Source organism: Anneissia japonica, unplaced genomic scaffold, assembly GCF_011630105.1.
Source record: "Anneissia japonica isolate Jap-2015-1 unplaced genomic scaffold, ASM1163010v1 scaffold1826_len1998817_cov189, whole genome shotgun sequence".
Taxonomy (NCBI): domain Eukaryota; kingdom Metazoa; phylum Echinodermata; class Crinoidea; order Comatulida; family Comatulidae; genus Anneissia; species Anneissia japonica.
In genome coordinates this window covers 1,607,170-1,628,099 of record NW_022742159.1, presented here as the reverse complement: position 1 = coordinate 1,628,099, position 20,930 = coordinate 1,607,170, and the positions used below count along the sequence as shown (strand labels likewise).

Here is a 20,930-nt window from a genome sequence, read left to right as displayed (position 1 = left end):
CGCAAGGAATCGGGGAATCGGGGTGTTCAGTGCCGGTTCGGTTGTCTGCTGGGGCGAGCGCGGCAGCAGCTCCAGTGCGCCGGGACGCTGCCGACGCTGCGTCGCAGCGGCTCTGGTGCGCCGGGACGCTGCCAACGCCACATAGCAGCGCAGCAGCGCGACCCGACCTACATCGGTGATTGGTTCAGACAGCGGTCGTGGGCGGATTCTGACACCTTCCACGGGGGCAGAGCCGTCGGTCGAGGATTTGTCATCTACCGCTGGTGCTGCTCCGCTCGTGGTCGGGTCTCAGGCCCCACCCAGGCAAGCGCCTGTTCAACTACCGGTGGAGGATGAGGTAACGGCAGTGCTGCGAGAGGCGTATAACAGCCACCAACACCTCCACAGAGCGGTCGCGACGTCTAGAAGCCATGAGAGCCGGGAGCGGGGGGTTTGGGTACTGCGCCTTGCCTTCGACAATCTGTGGTGCCTGGCCGAGCTCTCTGGCAATCCGCTCTGGCCGCCGGATCGCCTGTGAGGACTGCTGCGTTGGCCGCTGTCCCTGCGGGAACCGGCCCTGCAGCAGCAAGAGAAAAACACACACAAAAAAAAGGGTTTTTTTTCTGCCATTTCTATGGCCGTTCTTTGGAGTTATTGTTAAAAAAAAAAAAAAGTGATTCTATGATTCCATTATTGTTGCCCACCCCCCCCCCACCCATCCTCCTTTCAGTTGCTCACCAAAAACTCGTGGAGGACAAATTGCCTCCACACCCCAAAATTGGAGGTTCACCACGGCTTCCCTGTTGTAGGTTGGACCTTTAGTCCTCTCATTCGCCTATGTTCTATTCTCGAGCATCTACTGTTTTTGGGCGGGTTGGCTTGTCTTGTTTTTAAAATCCAAGACCCAATTGGGATATTCAAATTTATCCTGGGCGTTTAAGTTGTATTTCTATGGTGCTGCTTTTCCCACTTGGATTCTTTTTGTGTGGAATGTTAGTTGGAACATTTATGTTCCCCACCTTGGAATTTTTAGTGACTGCGGCGGCCGGTTTACCCATGCCGGTTTACCCAAGCCGGCCCCACTAGCAATACTGCTTCGGGACTTTCATCGTCCCCTATTGGCATCTTTTTCCGAAATTATGGGATTCACCACAACCCCATTTTTTTTTTTTTTCATCGGTTCTTTGTATTTTCTCTTTCACCAACAAAAAAAAAACTGTGATGAGGAAGCCAGGAGAAGTGGGACGAGTGATGTGCCGCTGCCCCGGTGATTGGTTGTGAATGACGTCATCTATACGTCGCAGCCATGTCCACTTTGTCCTATATATTATCTCGAGTAATATAAGAATCTATAGAGACCTAGCAAATCTCTATAGCTTTCATCTAGTAGCCAGTTATGCATGTCAACATTTAAGCAAGTCAGCTGAGCAACTTGTTCACGATGTTTATAACTACTTAAAAACATCGTCTAAGAGGTAAGCTTATGTGTTTTATTTTTGTTTCAGTTTAAATGAAATAATATAAATTACCTATAATAGAAGCAGATTGTAAATGCATTGCCTCAGATACGAGGCCGCACTAATAACAATTTTAAACAAGCAAGTTTTAAATGTTGTTATTTATCTGTCACGGTGAAAATGAAAATGTTTCATAACAAATATAGAGAGGAACAGTAATTAAAATAGAATATTTGTTGTCATTTCCAAAACACACTCTAAGTGAAATTAACCCTATTTAAACCAACTGAATCTTAATATCCTAATTATAATATAATCTCTTGGCAGTGTAAAGTGGACTTTAATATATATATATAAATTACAAAATTATTACAGTTAGGCTTGTATAATTTTGCTTTGTGTGTTTTACTACAAATTGATGAAATATCTTATGGCCCTGTCACACCTTAACAATTTATTCAGCTTATGCCAAACGTATCAAAATTTCTATAAAACGCTGGCACACGCTGAACTATCGATGCTTTTTTTTCAACTTTGGGCGCATTCATAGCGAATTCATAATTTATTGGACATATAAAAAACGTATTAGTAAATAATATAGAAAGTTTTGATTGCTTATAGAAAACTTACAAAAACGAATGCTTAGCGTGTTGCCGGCGTTCACAACTTATGCCCAGCGATAGTCTGCCTTATGCACAGTGCGCGGCAGCGTATCGCCGATTGTCAGGGTTATAAAAAGGCTGCCGCTCGTCGATTCTTGAAAATCATAACCGCACTAGACATCGCAGTATCAACATCACCATATTGATATCACTCCATTTTAATATACCTATTCCCCTAAATGCTGCCTATACGCCATTGTAAGATTACTGTAAGATAGAAACACGTTCAGTAATTATTTGGTCGTCTGGAACACGTCAAATACGTCTACATACGTCAATATACGTAGGAGATAAGTTATAAGTTACATTTAAGATTGAAGCACGTTACTCATAGGTTAGAAATACATTTTGACTTTCGAGTAACTTACAAGTAACGTGTGTCAACGGGTGTCAATGATCGCTTAACTTACCTACAATTTATGGCCCGCGTATGCGGAACGTACAAGCCATACGCTGGCATACGTCATAATTCAATTCAACTTTTATTGTCAACCACTGTGAGAACATGGTTTGAAATTCTTCTTGTTTGTTCACAGTTAAAATGTAAGTTAAAACAAGACACAAAAGAAAAGTTTTGTGCATGCACTACTGTATGTAAAGGCAACATTGCAATTCTTAGATTATGTTTTGCAAGATTTTACCACTTTGAACAAAATGCTATAGTCTGATGAGTTAGTTAACTATTCAAATCTATAACAGTATTTGATTTGATTAAAAAAACAAAAAACCCCAGAGAACATAAAATTTTACATTAGTCATTTACCAAAATCATATAAAGTAAAACGGGGTAACTTTGGCAGGTCAGGGGGAGAGCGGGGCTTGTTGAACCAGGGGTATGTTGAAACAGACGCGTTTATTTGAAATTGGGTAAATTTTTCCAGAAATAAAATTGAGCCTGGCAACCATTCTCTATCTTCCACATGTATACAAGTTTTCAATTAAATCTGATATCGGTAAAGGTTATTTCTTGCAAAAACATCTAATTTTCTGCTAAAAGTAAATTTTCTGTAAGTAGAACTTTACATTATATTGTTCTCTTAGGCATGACTTTAGGAAATCGTTTGTTATCGTAGTATTGTCATAATATTAGCCTATAATTTTCACTAAGATTTCGAAAGCTAGGCCGTTCGACTAGTAGTGTGTTTGCAGGATTAAATGCTCCCTAGGCTTGTGGGCTTGTTGAAACGGGGTGTTTCAACTTACCCACAAGTAATATAGTCGGCCTAGAAAAACATCAAGGGATAAATTGGTAAAGTTATCAATAGTTTAGCCCTTCTAGCTTGAAAATTCATGTTACTACATTGTAGCAAACATGTTATGGCAATATTTATTGTTCATTTTTTTTTTAATTATATTTTTTTTCACTGAAATTCAATTTTACATGTTTATTTTTAATTCTAATAAAATACAAATAATATTCTGTATCATAAAGAGATAGATTGTAAATACTGTATAGAAGGCATATGCATATAGTTTCAACATATACAGTACATTTTTTTCAGAAAACATGGTTCGTAACCGTATAAGAAAGACACAAAGGGGCAAAGATCTTGAAATATTGAAGAGGGAAGCAGCCATTCTTTTACAAGCTGAACTTGATGGTACAAACTGTTCAATTCGGTCAGTTGCCAAGACTGTAGGCGTTGCTCATTGTACGTTGTACCGTTACATGAAGAAGTTAAAGAAAGGTAATTAATATTAATAATCATTTTCATATGTATTTTTCTTGATTCATCTTTTGTTTAATTTTAATAATATTGTAATTTTACTTATTTTATTAGTATTACTAATCAAATACATTTTGTTTATTTTAGATGGACCGGTAGTAAACATCCATGACTTGCATCGGCGAATTGAAAGGACACACGCTGGATATGCACAAGCTCGAAAAGTTTTCAGTCAAGAAGAAGACATTCTTGTTAACTATATCAAGACTTCAGCATGTGTGTACTTTGGACTCACACCTAAAGATATACGAATTCTAGCGTATGAATGTGGTGTGGCACATAAAAAAGAGATGCCCGACTCATGGAATGATAATGGAATAGCTGGCAGAGATTGGCTTACAGCTTTTCTTAAGCGACATGCAGATTTAAGCATAAGGACACCTGAGGCAACAAGTTTAGGACGAGCCATTGGATTCAACTGCCATAATGTTAATCAATTTTTTTATAAACTTGGTGCAGTTATGGACAAATATCAATTTTTGCCTCAAAACATTTACAATGTCGATGAAACATCTCTTCTGACAGTACCGACCAAAACTGCAAAAGTAGTGGCAGTAAAAGGTGAAAAACAGGTTGGTGTCATAACTTCTGGTGAAAGGGGGACACTGGTGACCTTATGCCAAGCTGTGTCGGCTACAGGCAATGCAATACCGCCACATTTCATTTTTCCTCGTGTCCATTTTAAGGACCATATGCTCACTGGCGCTCCAGCTGGAAGTATTGGAACGGCAAACCCATCAGGTTGGATGAAGCAGGAGGATTTTATTGTATTCATGAAACATTTTATCAAGACTGTCAGACCCAGCATAGAAGTGCCTGTCTTGCTGTTATTGGATAACCATAGTTCACATTTATCGATCGAAGTAATTGACATGGCTAGAGACAATGGTGTAGTTATGTTGTCTTTTCCTCCTCACTGTAGCCACAAGCTGTAACCTCTTGATAGAGGAGTATATGGGCCTTTCAAGACCTACCTAATTGTGCCAGCACACAATGCATGGATGAGAAACCATCCTGGGCAGGCATTGAGTATTTATGATCTACCTGGACTCTGCGGCGAAACCTTGATGAAAGCCAATGCTCCATCAAATATTATAAATGCGTTTAGGAAATGTGGTATTTATCCATTCAATAGGGATATTTTTGGTGATCATGAGTTCGCACCGTCTCTAACGGCAGACAGAGATAATCCTGAGGATGAAGTCCTTCCTGCTACTGCTCAGTTACCTCAAGTCCCTGCTCAGTTACCTCAAGTCCCTGCTCAGTTACCTCAAGTTTCTGCTCGGTTACCTCAAGTCCCTGCTCAGTTACCTCAAGTTCCTGCTCAATCAAATAGTGCCCCCACTCAAGCCGCCGTTTATTCTACTCAAGCCGCCACTCACACAGAAATCTGTACTTCTTGTCAACTAAAGCTCACACTAGTACTACTCAATTACCTGTACCCTCGCATTCAACTCAAGCTGCTATTAATCCAACTGCTTCCGAGTCACAGCCATCCACATCATTTGGGTTTAATCGCTCAACTTCAGTCGCATCATTCTCTCCTGAGAATATTTGGCCACTGCCTCGTGCTCCACCAAGGAAAAAAGCAAAGGGGGGTAAGAAGACCAAAAGCTCTGCCATTTTAACTTCAACACCAGAAAAGGCTAAGCTAGTTGAAGAAATTAAGTCTAGAAATTGTAAATCTAAGATTTGCAATAAAAAACAAAAGGTTGATGAAGGTTCTTCGGCTCCTGATGACGAGTGGTTTTGCGTTGTTTGTGGGGGTAGTTGGGCCAATGCCAGGGAGGGGGAGACATGGGACCCGTGTAGTATGTGTGACCAATGGGCATGTACAGAATGTACACCTGGAACTTTCCCATATGTTTGCCATGATTGTGTAAATAGTGACTAATAATAAATGATTGGCGTGTACACTGAATTTTTGATTTCATGAGGTCATTTTGTGTATTGTTTTAGTAGACCTACATTCTTATCCTAGTTATAATCAGTATTATGCTTCAAAACTGTAAAATAATTATGTACATGTCATTTGAGTTCAAATAAATTAATTATATATCATTTTAAAATTAGTAGTTTCACTTTTGACCTATGTTTCCAAGCTGTTTCAATTGACCCGCAATGATGTTTCAACATGCCCCACACAATACTTTAATATTATAAGAAACAATGTCTAAGCATCAATTAACAACAAAAAAAAGTTTGTTGTTGCTACTTGTGGGGACACAATAGTCAAAAAACTAAAAAGTGTTTCAACAAGCCCCGCTCTCCCCTCCATGGTCCCACCTTTTACTCAATAATTGTTTGTTTGGTCTTAACTTCTTCAAAAAGAGTTCTTTTATCGACTATGTATTCATTTTTTAACAAAAAAAAAGATTAATACGTGTAAAAAAGCACAATTTTAAGTGTAAAACATGATATTTTATGACTATTTTTCAAATACTGGCTATTTATGATTTTTAGTAAAATTGAGTATTTAAAAAAAAATTATCTGGTAACTAGAAAGGTCAAAATTTATGTATTAAATAAAGTCTTCTCAGCAATCTTTCACCATCGAATAATATGTAAACAACACGGTACTTTCCTGTGTCATTATCGGGAAAAAATTGAAAACAAAGACGCTTCCCTTAACCGATAAGTGATTACTATGAATGTTTACATATTATTAAATACCTCTTATGTGTAATTTTACTTTAAAATGTATGGTGTATTGTATAAAATGTAGTTTTAAAAGTGCAGTGCATAAACAATGGTCAGTTTGTGGTTAACAAAACTGTACCTAGGCCTAGCCAAGGCACTATGAAACAATGTTTAGGCCTAGGCCTATTTGTTACAAGTACCGTACCTACTTTATGATAGGCCTACTTTAGACACAGATTATAGTACAGTCAATTAAAATTCAAAATAAAAGACACCTTCATAAAGTGAACTAAAATTTCAAATCAATGGCATGATTTCATGATGAGCATATGTGTTGGCTACTGACACTGACCGACAGACTAGGCCTAGGCTGCCTGTTTGTTGTACATATAAAAATGTTTCATTTGTTGACAAAAGCAGTTATATTTAGTTAATATTTTTTTGTTTCTTTTCTAAGGTCATGGATTAGGAGTTATCATCGAGGCAATGGCAAGCGAAAATACAGATCTTATGACGAAAACGTCATTGAATAGGCGCTGCACAAAATAAAAGGTGGAATGTCTCAAGCAAATGCTAGTAAAATGTTTAATGTTCCATGTGCAACGCTACAGAACAAACTTGACAACAGACACATGAAAAAGTTGGTAAAACACCAGTTATGAGTGATGATGAGGAAAGAATACTTGCCGGTACACTTGGAGAAGTGGCAATGTGGGGTTTCTCGCTTTACATTAGTTGATGTGCAGATCATCATTAAAAACTATATGGATAGAAATGGCAGAAATGTGCCTTGTTTTAAAAACAACTTGCCCAGTGAAGGTTTCATTGAATGTTTCATGAAGCGAAATAGACTGAGTAAAAGGACTGCGGGAAACATAAAGAGAGCGAGGGCCAAAGTGTACAAGGAGGATATTGAATCATACTTTGATAATTTGCAAGACATTTTGAATGGAATTGATCCACAAAATGTTTACAATTATGATGAAACGTATGTCACTGATGAATCTGGATCAAAGAAAGTAATCGTTCTGCGAGGAATGCGGCGAGTGGAAAAGGTTCAAGAACACTCAAAAATGGCCATTTGAATTATGGCATGTGGTAATGCTGCGGGAGAACTCTTGCCTCCATTTGTGTTTATAAACCACAAAACTGTTATGAGGATTGGACTCAACTCGGTCCTGTTGGCACGAAATATACTGCCACCAAATAGAGTGGTTGGTTTGATGGTGAAACTTTTGAACAATGGTTTCTGAATGTATTTGTGCCCCATGTAGCTAAAACTCCAGGCAGCAAGTTGCTGATTGGAGACAATTTAGCATCACATTTTTGCCCTGAAGTCATTAATGCCGCAAACAAACAACATTTATTTTACAACTTTGCCACCAAACTCAACCCACATGACCCAGCCACTGGATGTTGCCGTCTTCTGACCCATGAAAATAGAGTGGAAAAAAAATTTGTGTAACTAGAGGAAGCAGTCACATCGCCAAGGATCTATACCAAAAGAAGTGTTTCCATCTCTTTTAAATAGACTGTGGCAAGCCATTTCCCCAAATGGTGTGGCAAACCTTCAGGGTTAAGAAAATGTGGCCTGCATCCATTTAATCCACAGTTTACCAGACGGGCAGGCACGCGAGCCAAATGAAGTTGCACGTGACCTAGATAATTCACTAATTGAGCTCCTTAAAAGAAAACTTCATTATTATTAGGATCAAAGTATACAAGTTGGCCACTTATTTTTAACTGGGAGATACAATTCTAAAAAATAGGTGGTAGGTAGCTTAGCTTAAGCCAGGCCAGGTATTGTGTGTGTCTGCATAGTAGAGTAGAAAGTGTCTAGGCCTAGGTAGTGTCTCTCACGGGATCTCTCAAACTCATTTAATATACATACATAATTATTAAATACATTCACGTCATGCATTTTTAATAAATCTGTAGCCTAATGTCTGATGTGTACATTTCAGTGCGGGAATATTCTGTTTGCTTCGAAAGGAAAGCTGTGGATAGATTTAAAATTTTTCATTTGATTATTTTTTTTTCAGTTCATATGATTGTGACAGCAGTGATGATGAAAATTATTCAAGCACAGATTCGGACTATGACCCAAGTAAAGATGAAGATAGTGATGTGCACCAACATGGTAAGTTTGTTGTTTGGGACGTCGCAATGACATAGGACCAATTGCTTAACCCATTATTTTTGGTAGCAACAGAAGAAACTTTGGCCCTGTGTGTGATTAATAAAATGTTTCTTTTTTTGTAGGTGAAGATAAAGTTGTTGCTTTAGGTAATACCCTTGTAGCTGGCGGACGTCAACCTTGATAATCAGTCCCACGTTCATGATGGTGTTCATCCTCCGGCTAGAATAAGTGCTGACCAGCCGAATCTTGATGATGGTGTTCATCCCACAGACAGTATCTTTGGTGACCAGCCGAATGTTGATGATGTTCACCCTACAGCCACAATAAATGGTGACAGTGATACACCCATAGATGCAAAATATGACCCAAGTCAAGATCAAGATGATACCGAAATACAGTAGATAGTCTCGAGGGGACACCTGAACATGAGATGGATCCACCTGGTAAGGTTGCTGTTTAGATGTCGCATTGACATGGAGGCAAACATTCAACTCATCCCTAATAACTTAATTTGTGACTAATAATATGTTTTCATTTACAGGCACCACTGACAGTAATCCACAGGTTGATGATGGTGTTCGTCCTACAGCCCGAACTCATCAGCGTTCTGGAGCTGCCCTGAGTCGGAAGCACAAACGTGATCCAAGCAAGTGGAAGTGTAACGTTCAAAAGAGACTTAGGCAATTAAAGCAGTACATGAATAGCCGTGGGAATATATGGGATGCAAGATCAGTAAAAACCAAAAAGGACTGCAGCAGATGTAAGTTTAAATGCAGCTTAAATGTTAGTGAAAACGACAGACATGATATATTCAAGGAATTCTGGACATTAAATGACAATGAGAAACTCCACTTCTTTGGGGAAACGACAACACAAGAACCTACAAGGAGGACAAAGGATGGACAAGCCAGTCGTAAAAACAGTCTCTGCTACTACCTTCCTGTTGGTGGTGAGAATGTTCCTGTATGCAAGGTTTTTTATTTGACCACATTAGATGTAAATCACAAACGTGTGCGTACTTATCACAACTCAAAGCAGAAAATGACAAGAACACCAGTTCATCTAAGTTGGGGTGAAGCAGCAAACAATGTTGTTCAACAAGATATCAAAACTGGAATGTGTTTTATGAGAACTGCATAGTTTGGTTAAAGTTTACAAAACGACAGAGTTGTTATGAGATTTCATGTTTTTTGAAAATAGTTATTGCAATCTGCATTATTTCTGTTAATACAGAGTTTTATGACTTTCATGTCTTTGAGGTTTTTGCCCGTTTTATTACTGTAGAACTGTTGTCTAGAAATGTGACAGCTGCTCTTCAAAATCCCAATGTAATTTCTACCGAAAATTATGAAATAAAATAGAAAGATTAAACGAAACCTTACCGTTTGAAGTTTGATTTGTATTTTATGAATAATTTGAAGGGAAAGATTACATTCCCCCTCTCCCTCCCTCAGAACTTCAAACAATTATTGGTGTGTCATCTTTCTATTTTCAGCTGCCACATTTCCAGCTTTCAATATTGACTGCGCATGCGCGAGCGGGATCTCAATGTCAATCTTTCTGTTTTTCAACTTTTGAAGACAGCTTTGAAGGTATTTACTGTATAATGGGAAACAGTAGAAATAGAGCAAGAAAAAGGAGCAGAAAATGTCCAGGTAACAAGTAGGGGAGAGTGGGGTAAGATGAGCCATGGGGTAAGTTGTTCCAACCCCCTAAAATTGAATATAAATTGGTTGACCAGATATATGCTGCCCTCTGTTGAAACATGTACCCATTAAAGTCTTTTTGCTGTATGAGACATAGAGATTGACACTGAGCTGAACATCCTGTATTGAAAAATCCTTTTTTTGCCGAAAAAGGTAAGTGCAATCATGGTCCAGTTACTGTAGAGATGATTCCAAATTCATAGATAACATAATGTAGCCAGTATTATATGCATTCATAATGGTTGGTTTTATATGCTCAAATGTACATCACTTTGGTATGCTTGACCAGATGTTTTCATAGGTTGCTATGGGGTAAGTTGAGCCAGTCAATATGGGGCAAGATGTGCCATGGCTCAACTTACCCCACTTTGTTATTGAGCTGTTAGGTGGCCCAGAGGGAGCTGTCATAGATCCATAAACTTAACTTAATTAGTTGTTCCTTTAGTTTAAACAGTAACACAGGGCTATTATGCTTATCAGACCATGAATTGACAGCTAGCTGTGTGTTATGGTATTAAAAAATTAAACGAGCAACCCACTACCTCAATTGGTCATGCCACACGATCGGGGTGGATAAATGAAGACATATTTGTTGACTATATAGAACATATCATAAAACATACTCGATGCTCACAGGAACACAAAATTCTGGTGATCCTTGACAATCATGAGTCCCATATTTCACTAAGAACCATTGACATGGCGAAGGCTAATGGTATCGTTCTGCTAACCATACCACCTCACACCGACTCCAGCCGTTAGATCGGTCTGTGTACGGACCTTTTAAAAGTGCATATAACCGAGCTATGGATGGGTGGTTACGATCCAACCCTGGGAAAACAGTCACTATTTATGACATAATAGATTTTAGTTTACGAAGTACATTTTTGATTGAACATACGGTGCCCTGAATGTGATATGGTAAAATGTTCATTCGATAGCCAAAACAAACAAAGTTTTTGTCACCAAGTATGTGTTTGTTGCCAGGCGTGCCCCTGGAACAGTTAATTTCATACTTCAAAAGATGTCGACAGAGAGAATGTATCTCAAGGAAAGAATACTAAAGAAGTAAACCTAAGAATGGTTACTTTTGCAAGATCCATTTGTAAGGAGTAATTAGCATTGGAGTTATTGTGCACTTGTATCAACCAGGACACTTCACCACTTCTGCTTGTAGGAGGGGTGATTTAAAATGTGTATATCGCGCCGAACAGAGGTCAACAAATGGGGAAAAGAAAACATCTCAGAGCAATAAAAAAAAGGCTGGATTGACAAAAGAAAGGAAACAGAGGGTGAAGTTTATGCCTATGGTGCCCACTAAACCCAAATGGGGTTTTAAAATTTGATAGAATGTGAATTGCCTGCGACACCATAACTCATTAATTACTAATCCAATCCCCACAAAATTTATAGCCCTAATATAGCTCTAGCGTTAAATGAAAACTTGGACTGTTTATATGAAAGTGTAGGTAAAAACTACCATAGAAAATGTAGGTACGCTGAGTAATTTTGAAATTTTCAATTTAAATGTGGTAACTCATAAACTAAAACTATCTTTTTCATTTAACACTTTATCTTAATGTAATACATATGTGTACAAAGTTTCCTTGTGATAGCTTTAAGGGTTGCAGAGTTTTGATGTTTAAAAGATATTACGTAATTTGATATGCCGGGCGGCCATTTTGGATTACATAATCGTATAATTTTGAAAATGACAAATATAATTTTATTTATTCTACATCTTCATAATAACTAGTCAAAAAGCTGTTTTTGTTTATGATGATGTTCCACCTTAAGGAGGCACTTATATATATTATTCGAAATTTAACGTTTGGCATAATTTAGCATAATTTTCCATCAGCCTCGGCATAATTTGATTTTCATCACTGGTCACCCTGGACTGTGACTATTCCTCGATTGGAGCATGCATTCGATTGTGTTCCCTATTCCCTCCTCCGAATAAGCTCCATAATTTTGGCATTTGTGGAACAATCTTTAATTGGATTTCTGTTTTCCTTTTAAATAGGAAGCAACAGGTTGTCTTTAGAGGGGCCAAATCCACATTTTGTCCCGTTCTTTCAGGGGTATCGCAAAGATTGGTGCTGGGACCGCTGTTGTTTAATATCTTTGAGCTTGAGCTTAGTGTCTCAGTATTTTTTTTTTTTTATTTATTTAAAAACATCTTTAGGCAGGATAACATATACAGGCAAGATCTTACCGCTGTTTTACAATATGGTCCTGCAAACACAACAAAAGTAACCATCACAGTACAATAAAATAAACAACAGTTAAAACTTTGGTGGAAAACTATCCCCCGCCGGACACCAACCCGGTATTTCTGAGTCAAGGTTTCAGGGCCGGGATTACCAGGTAGGACAAATACTGTACAATTACTTCAATAGATAAAAATGGTAGAAACTATCCCCAGTAAGTTCATGCATACAAATGTACGCCGATGACACACTGATTTACAGAGTTATAAGGTCCAATGACGATGAGCACTTGCTTCAGAAAGGTCTTAATTTTGTCAGTAACTGGAGTAAGTCTAATGGCATGAAACTTAATGGATCAAAGTATCCAAGATCTAAACACCTGTCTGATTGCATGCACAAGTACCATATTAATTCATCTGAAATTAAGAGAAACATACTCTTAGAAATATATAGGAGTTGTTCTGTCAAATAAACTTGATTGAGGTTATCATGTTAATTACTGTAAGGGTAAAGCCTCCCGCATGATGGGCTTTATTAAAAGAATAGTAAAAATCCTCAATTTATCATTAAGATGTATTAGACTTTGGTCAGACCTTTAATACTGGATATGGGATTCCAGCATGGTACCTGTACCAAAAGGCCATATGTTCTCTTGAACAGATACAACGCAGAATCACTATGTTTCAGGGGTCCCAAGTCTCCCGGAACTCGCGGGAGTCTCCCGGAAATTGGGATGGCCTCCCGCAAATTCATTATATTTGCATGCTTTCACTGCTTATCAATTGTCTCACTGACGTCATTGCCAATGTTTATCACTTTATTTCATTTATTTGTCTCAAAATACAATTCATATAAAATATGATTCACAAAAAGACGGAAAGACAGGAAATCCAACAAAAGCCCCTCCCTGTTGCCCTATTGGGAATTCTCGGAACCAATCACTGCAGATGTGACGACGGGAGCAAAGTGGGCGTAGTCGGGAGTTGCTCAAAATGTATCGGAATTGGTCAAGGGGGGGGGGAAGCCCCTGTACTTTTGACAATTTATGTATTATGTATTTATGTATAAAATACAGTACATATAATTTATTTCTCCCCGACAAATTGAGGCTTTTATCCCCGATGGGGTAAGTGTGGGGGGGGGCAGCTTTCCCTGATGGAGCCCTGCCCTGCTTCCGGAATTGACTTCTTCTAACTTGGGAGCCTGATGTTTTCCAAAAGCAAACACTTCTAACAACTATGTTTCAATTCCATATAACGTCAGATTCAAATACCTTGGTACAGGTATATCATTTGTAGCTAAATGCTTTTATAAAAAGTATGATCTTAATATAAATAATAAATAAATAATCAGATATATTGATCGCACAAAATTCCTCTACACTCGCTGCCACACAAATACAGCAATGTATCATGTTTTTAATGCCTTTCCTTGTTGGTGGGATAATCTACCAGGATTAAGGATGAGTTTGTGATTAGCTTTTTATCCTTTTTTCACTTACTTAAAGAATCCTTCAAGTAATTTGTTTTAATTTTATTTTGATAATGATGATATTTGCCTTCCAACTGAATTTTATTTTTTGGCTGTATTTTTTAAGTGTTGCTTTTTAACCTGTTTATGGTAATTTTATAATACTTAAATATAAAAAAAATCTAAGTAATATTTTATATAAATTTTATGTACATATTATTATTTGTATTTTATTTTGTTGAATGGGGGTTGGAGAGCCATGTTGAAAGTTATTTATTTTGCTATTAATCCGGTCCACCTCCTGAAAACAATTTTAATTGTCTTGATTTGTGTTTTGTTTTTTGAATATTGTATATTTTATCAAGTGACGAAATAAATGAAATGAAAATAATGAAGCACTGGTCCTAATTAGGCGAGACAGCTTTGTAACGGTTAGAAGATGCAATCCTGGCAGTCCAGAGTTGTCTGCGCATGTGTAGTTGTTTGCAACCATGCTGTAAGCAGTCCAGGAAATAATGCAATTTTGTTTTAGACCTTCCGGTGAAGAGTGTGAGGAAAATCAATAAATTCTACAGAAGAAAAACACCTGTATACAGTACTGTCATTTTGGATCCTTGGGATATAGCTGCTCTCAGATCATCTGTTATGTTTCATGGTCTATTATAGTCAACAACTTGTAAGTCCTTTTTACCGACGTACTTCAGCAGCAGGCTGGTTCAGTCCTGCTGAACTGGTTGCCTATTACATCATCCTTACTTAGCAACTAGCTGTATGTAGGGCTATTTGTTTGGTGACGTCATCTATATGCTACGGCCAGTCCTGGGGTCCGTTGGAATGGAACTCCCCGACAGTTGGAAACTCACAACCACAGAACCTATATGTATACCTACACAGAAACATTTAACTTACTACATTTTCATGGACGGTGCCATAGAAGCTATAAGGCAGGCATGCCTTCTATTGCAGCCTACCCTATCTTTTGGGGTATATGCCATACCGTAACTTAGAGATTGGCAATGAGGTAAATTTTTAAAATGGAGAAGTCTTGGGCAGTTTCACTGACTGAACCTCACCAGCCTTATCAAACGTGTGGATATTTTTGCCAGACGGTCCTCATCAAGTCCTTTGGGCTTGGGGGTAGAAATAAAGGACTGTTGTACTTTAGTTTCCTCAAAAGTTCAGTGGATGGGTTTTTAGACGATTAGGGGTTAAACTAGCGAACTTTGATGTGAGCTTGTAAGAATGGCCCTTTAGAGATACACCTTCTGTGTTGTGCTAAATATAACTCAAAAAATATAATTCAATGCCTGAATTGCATATTTTGTATATTAAATAACAAGAAAACACTTAATATTGTTCCTACATGTTTTGCATGAGCCTTGGCTAGTAATATATTAAAAGATATTTGCAGTAAAAATCTGTAGATCAACAAAAATTGAAAAACTTTTTTGATTTTTTTAAAGCAATTAAATTTTCAGATTTTCTGAATGCAGACAGTCTACAAATAAATAAAGACAAATAAATTACTATTTTATTTAATCTATATGTTCGTGTACGTCACCAACCATCTCCTGGTGAAGCCTAGCAACAATATGACCACAATGTTGGTACATCATGTATATTGTGAAAAGAGCCAAGAATGCTACCGATAACCATAAGATGTAATCTGGTTCTTTTGTTGGTATGCTTGGTAGGGGCCCATCATAGTCTTGTGTCAATACCTCAACTGAGGAATCTGGTTGGAGACCTGTAAATTTATCAAAACACAATTTTCCATAGAAATAATTTATATATTTTATTTTTTTTAACTTTTGATAACGGATACACTTAGTATTTTCTGTGGATTAATAGAAGAAACTATGAAAGTTTTGTGTCTGTACTCTAATACATTTGAGCATGCGTATTCCTGTATACATTGCTAAAGAATTATACAAGACATGTTTAAAATGGTTATACAAAAAATATATAAATATATTACTAAATATATATAATAAAATTTTGGCGGATAGGGGCAGTTGTGTTATTTACACTATAAATTGATTGACTGATGATCTTCAATTAGAAATGAAATATTAAAAACTTTATTTGACAAATCAATGCTACAAGATTGGATTACTAAATCATTTACTGTATTGTACTTCACCTGTGTTATTCTGGATAAAATCTCTAAAATTCTCAAAAGTTCTTGTGTAATTAAATCTCATTACAGGCTTTCCCTTGTAAAAGAGTAAAACATTTGGTACAGCTACTGTTCCATATCTTGCATTCAAACTGAAAAAAAACCAGAAAAACAGAATCTCATTTTACAACCATGCGCCGACGACAGTACGGACAAGATAAATTCAAATCAAAGCTCAAATATTTCATCAGGAAAATCATCATCAGGCATGACTCAAAGGGTAGAACATGTCTTCTTATAGAACAGCCCAACAGTCCCCGGCGAGAAGAAAGTTGGCGTGATCAGGCACTGTCAAAATATCTTGAACGTGGTCCAGAGGGAAAAGTCTCCAAAAATCTAGGGGTTTAAAAGGCTTGTTTAATAGATTTTAGAGTCCAGTAATATGTAGTAAATACAATAATTTTTTTTTCTCCCTTACGAATTGTGGTTGTTGGGAGGGGGAGGAGAAGCTCTCCCCAACGGAGATGGAGGTGGGGTGGGAAAAATAGAAGTGAAGGGATAAAAGATGTGAATGGCCAATGGAGTCAAAAACCAAGGAAAGGTAAAGAACATTCCAATTGAAAACTCCTTTAGTGACGTTTATTTTTTAGACCATACTGTACGTATACATAGCTTTTTTTCTGAAACCCATAGTATGCCATGAGGTGTGCATTTTATTACCAAAGCATGAAACTTGGCACAAAGTTTCTTCAATGTATATAGAATCAAAATATCGGGGGGGTGTCCAATGTCTGCTATGGCGGCCATCTTAATTTCAAAATGGCCGCACAAAAAGTGCTCATATCTTGGCAACTACAAAGTGTAGAGACTTGATCTATCTCAATAACTACTCATCATTTTGATTTGATTTTAGTGTCATTTTGTTCAGAATAAATACATTTATATTAATTGTAATAGAACATATTCTCAGAAAGTGACCAGAAATGCAATTTACGACCTTTGACATAATACATGATGTGACTTTATGGAATTATGTGATCTTATGTCGTTTATGTGTTATAACGTACCAAATAAAATTATTTTCCCACAAAATATACATTTCTATTTGATTAAATAAACACTTGATGCAAAAATGACCGGAAATGACATTTTCGACTTTTGACCAAATATTTTTATATCTCAATAAGTACTGGCTGTAAAAATGTAATTTTGGTATATTGTTCATAACATATTTAGTTGACGTTTTAAATATCTTTATTATGATAGTAATTGTTATTGTCGTGATGGAATAATAGACAATAACTGGATTTGCGTCAGGAGAAACATGTACAGGTGTAATTTTTTTTTTTTTTTTGCCCTACCTGACGTGGAAATGTACCGAATACTCAGTACATTTGAAAACAACTGCGAAAAAATCGCAAGTTGTTCTCAGGTGGGACTCGAACCCACGATCTCCAGATTACTAGCCTGGCATCATACCTCTAGACCACCGAGCTTGCGCCTGATGGCCAGGGTTGAATTCGAGTCCAAGTAAGCAGCGGGTACTGCAGTGTTGATAGTAAATGTTATTGTCGTGATAGAATAATAGACAATAACTGAATATGTGTCAGGAGAAACATGTATAGATGTAATTTTTTTGCCCTACCTGACGTGGAAATGTACCGAATACTCAGCACATTTGAAAACAACTGCGAAAAAAATTGCAAGTTGTTCTCGGGTGGGACTCGAACCGACGATCTCCAGATCACTAGCCTGGCATCATACCTCTAGACCACCGAGCTTGCGCCTGATGGCCAGGGTTGAATTCGAGTCCAAATAAGCAGCGGGTACTGCCAGTGGCGTATCTAGCAGTATTAAAATGGGGTGTTTTTTCAGAGGATGCATTTGTCAAGGGGTGGGGAAAGATTTTCCAAAGATGGATATTTTCCCCTTGTCCCCCGGTGTTTTTAATTCTAATTTAGTTGGAATTGATCAAAACTCCCTAAAATGTGCAATTTTTTGAGGAAATTGGGCCATGTTAACAAGAAATACGCGCGAAATTTGAGGTTTTTAGGCACTTTCAGGGGATGAAAGGGAATTTATAAAGGGGTGGGGAGGATTTTTCAAAGATAGATATTTTCCCCTTGTCCCCCAGTGGTTACGCCATCGGGCAGCATAGATCAAAGGAGTTATGACAGTTTTTGAAGTGGAGAAGGGGTTGCAGGGTGTTGTGAGTCTGATCATTATGATATCTTCCTTTTTATTCTTGTCTTTATTTTTCTCTTCTCTTTTTCTTTCCTTTTCTTTTCCTCTTCTTTCTCTTTCCCTCCCTCTCTCCTCTTTCTTTTCTCTTATTTCCCAGCACGGTACGACGGCTTGGGCAGCCCGGTAAAAACTGTCAGGGGAGGGGCAGTTTCCCCCTAATCCCCCCACCCTCGCGCCTGTTAAGACACTAGCTAACACGCCAATCATCCCCCCAATGAAAAATATTTTTCTACGCCACTGAACATGGACGTAGTAGTAGTTCATACTTAAAAAATACATTAAATTTAAATATAGATAATATAATGCTAACAAATAAATAACAATAATTAAAACGTGGACATAGAGTCACTACTACAATAATGATACCTGTACACTTTTCAATATTATAATCAATTTTTTTATATCTGGAATTATATGTATTGACCTAGGCTACTATGTTGATGTGTTGAGGTGGCTTGACCCTAAAGTTAAACTTCAGAGTCGCTATATTAATACACTATAGTATGGCGGATGAACAGCCATACTGACCGAGCAAAATCGACCCGGATTGGAGAGAGGGAGCGTAGGCCTAGGCCCTAGCTATGCTAGCTAGCACTCTCTAGACTAGCCCTAGCTTATATCATGCCTAGGCATATCTTTACCTCATCGATTTCTAAAACAAGCCATTTATTGCCGATGTTTTGAGCCATAAGACTACAGTAATATTTGGTAATTTATTAATGCAACACGTACTCTGTAATACAGCTTATGGTGAATGTATATACCGTAAATGCTTAAATGAGTGCCGCTCTCAAATAAGCGCTGCACCAAACCTGATCTCGAATATGCGCAGTGGTGCTTAATATTATGTTTAATTAGATATTATTAAACATCTAATAGTAAAATTAATGTAACAATACATTTGCATCTTTATATAATTGTCTCATTGTGTCAGTGTTTATATGATCATGTACAATATGTTTGATTCTGGACAAGATTGGTGATTTTTTAAATTTGGTTTACAGTAAACAAAACAAGAGCAACCGCCCACCAGTCCGTGTGTTCCTCCACACTTAAATACGGTACAGGCGTGAGTTATTATATTGGGTTTTTTGCAAGAGCTAATAAGATAGAAATTTTTAAATAATTAGAATGTTTATTTACCTAATACAGTACTGGTAGGTATATAATAATAAGGAAAATTTATAAAGTGCCGGTATCCATTAAGAGAAAATGCTCATGGTGCCCCTTCTCCCCCCCCCCTTTCCAAAGGAAAATGAAACAAAAAAAAACAGACATCATACATATTATTTATAAAGAAGTAAAAAGGCCTTATTTATAATTAAGTTAAAAAAGAATAAAATCTGAGAAGATTACAGTAGTTAAACAAAAAATTATTCTTCAATAATATCATGTTTTAGATGTGCTTTCTGATATGTAGTATAAAAGTACACTAATGTTAAGGCCACCATACGCTCTAAGCTTAGCTTATACAAAAAAAAAACACGGTGGCCTTGTCTATAATACCCTAAGAACTTTGGCTTGCTGGCATTTTTTGCTACGAAACGAAAAAAAGAGGTTCAACTACTACTACCACCAAATTAAACATGTACAGATATAATTTTTAAGGTATTCTTTGACATTCCTTAAACCCGGTGTCACATATCATAAAAATTTAAAGTTACTCTTACCTTAACATATTAAGTCATACATTTTGAAAAAAATGACAGACTTTTTTTGCAATTGTTGTTTGCTAGGTGGTACTAGGCCTTGAGTGTACTGTCAACGAATTTTTTACATCACAAAGTTTAAACCCTATGAAGTACAATGAAACCCCTCCTTACCGTTTGCAGCACCAAAATTGATGTGACGATGGGGAGAAAGATGCGTAGTACGTGCCTACTACAAGCACATAGAGACCTATATTATGTAAATCCCACATGTTATTGTTATTGTTAAAAATAAAATACCAAAAAATAGGTTCTTATGAACATAAACTTATTTAATATTTTTGACTGAGGTACCAAGTCAGTCTTAAACTACATGATACAATCATAATATAGAGGGGTTTGTGGTGTATTTTCAGGTATTTTTTTCAAAAAAAAAAATCAACACTAACCAAAAACCAGAGCCTTGCAGGCGTCAACGTTCCTATGCATGATACACGACTTTTAGAAGTATATATACGTGTAATATATATATATATATACAGTCAACTCTCCCAATACCGACCACCCAGAAAACCGGATTTCACGCAAAACCGGTCGTTTTTTAAAGTCCCAAAATCATTCCTATTCTTAGTGTATTAAAATACTTTCTGAAAACCGGATCTCCCAATTCCGAATTCCGACCAAATTCTTAAGTCCGGAACAATAAAATTACCTTCTGAAAACCGGACGGCCAGTTTAAAACGATGATTTATTGACGAAATATGTTAAATAAATCATCGGAGACACATCGACTGGCTCCAAATAACTATCAATCACAGAACAACACCACGTGTACGATCGTTAGTGTTGATCGTGTGACACGCCGATAGCGCATTAATTAATTAATTGCAATAAGCCTAGATTTCATTTGTTTAATAAACTGAT

General features: G+C 37.3%; 2 protein-coding genes and 1 non-coding gene across 5 annotated transcripts in view; 1 reads left to right on the top strand and 2 right to left on the bottom strand.

Moving 5' to 3' along the window:
* Positions 1 to 17: 17 nt before the first annotated feature.
* Positions 18 to 9,976, top strand: LOC117118966. Of its 2 annotated transcripts, XM_033263716.1 has the most exons (7): positions 18 to 3,105; positions 3,601 to 3,786; positions 3,913 to 5,423; positions 6,923 to 8,237; positions 8,508 to 8,605; positions 8,728 to 9,048; positions 9,147 to 9,976. In XM_033263716.1, the coding sequence occupies exons 2-3, from the start codon at positions 3,606 to 3,608 to the stop codon at positions 4,758 to 4,760; spliced, it is 1,029 nt and encodes a 342-aa protein (XP_033119607.1). In that variant the 5' UTR covers positions 18 to 3,105; positions 3,601 to 3,605; the 3' UTR covers positions 4,761 to 5,423; positions 6,923 to 8,237; positions 8,508 to 8,605; positions 8,728 to 9,048; positions 9,147 to 9,976. The 2 variants fall into 2 exon arrangements, with proteins under 2 accessions (XP_033119607.1, XP_033119606.1); XM_033263715.1 differs by having other exon boundaries at positions 6,923 to 8,605.
* A 5,527-nt stretch (positions 9,977 to 15,503) lies between these two features.
* Positions 15,504 to 20,930, bottom strand: part of LOC117119027 (thioredoxin domain-containing protein 15-like) — a 16,695-nt gene continuing 11,268 nt past the window's right edge. For both annotated transcript variants that reach the window (XM_033263819.1, XM_033263820.1), the window contains exons 3-4: positions 16,138 to 16,265; positions 15,504 to 15,741 (exon numbers count right to left, since the gene is read on the bottom strand). In XM_033263819.1, the coding sequence (XP_033119710.1) occupies positions 15,530 to 15,741; positions 16,138 to 16,265 (340 nt within the window). In that variant the 3' untranslated portion in view covers positions 15,504 to 15,529. The remainder of the gene's footprint in view (positions 15,742 to 16,137; positions 16,266 to 20,930) is intronic.
* Positions 17,537 to 17,608, bottom strand: Trnat-agu. Its single transcript has one exon. It is a non-coding gene; the product is annotated as a tRNA-Thr (tRNA).

What these genes read in the sequence shown, in the direction of transcription:
- LOC117118966 (XM_033263716.1), top strand. Translation starts at nt 3,606, where the DNA reads ATGGTTCGTAACCGTATAAGAAAGACACAAAGGGGCAAAGATCTTGAA. An exon ending in CATGAAGAAGTTAAAGAAAG is followed by an intron (nt 3,787 to 3,912) that starts GTAATTAATATT and finishes TGTTTATTTTAG; the next exon opens with ATGGACCGGTAGTAAACATC.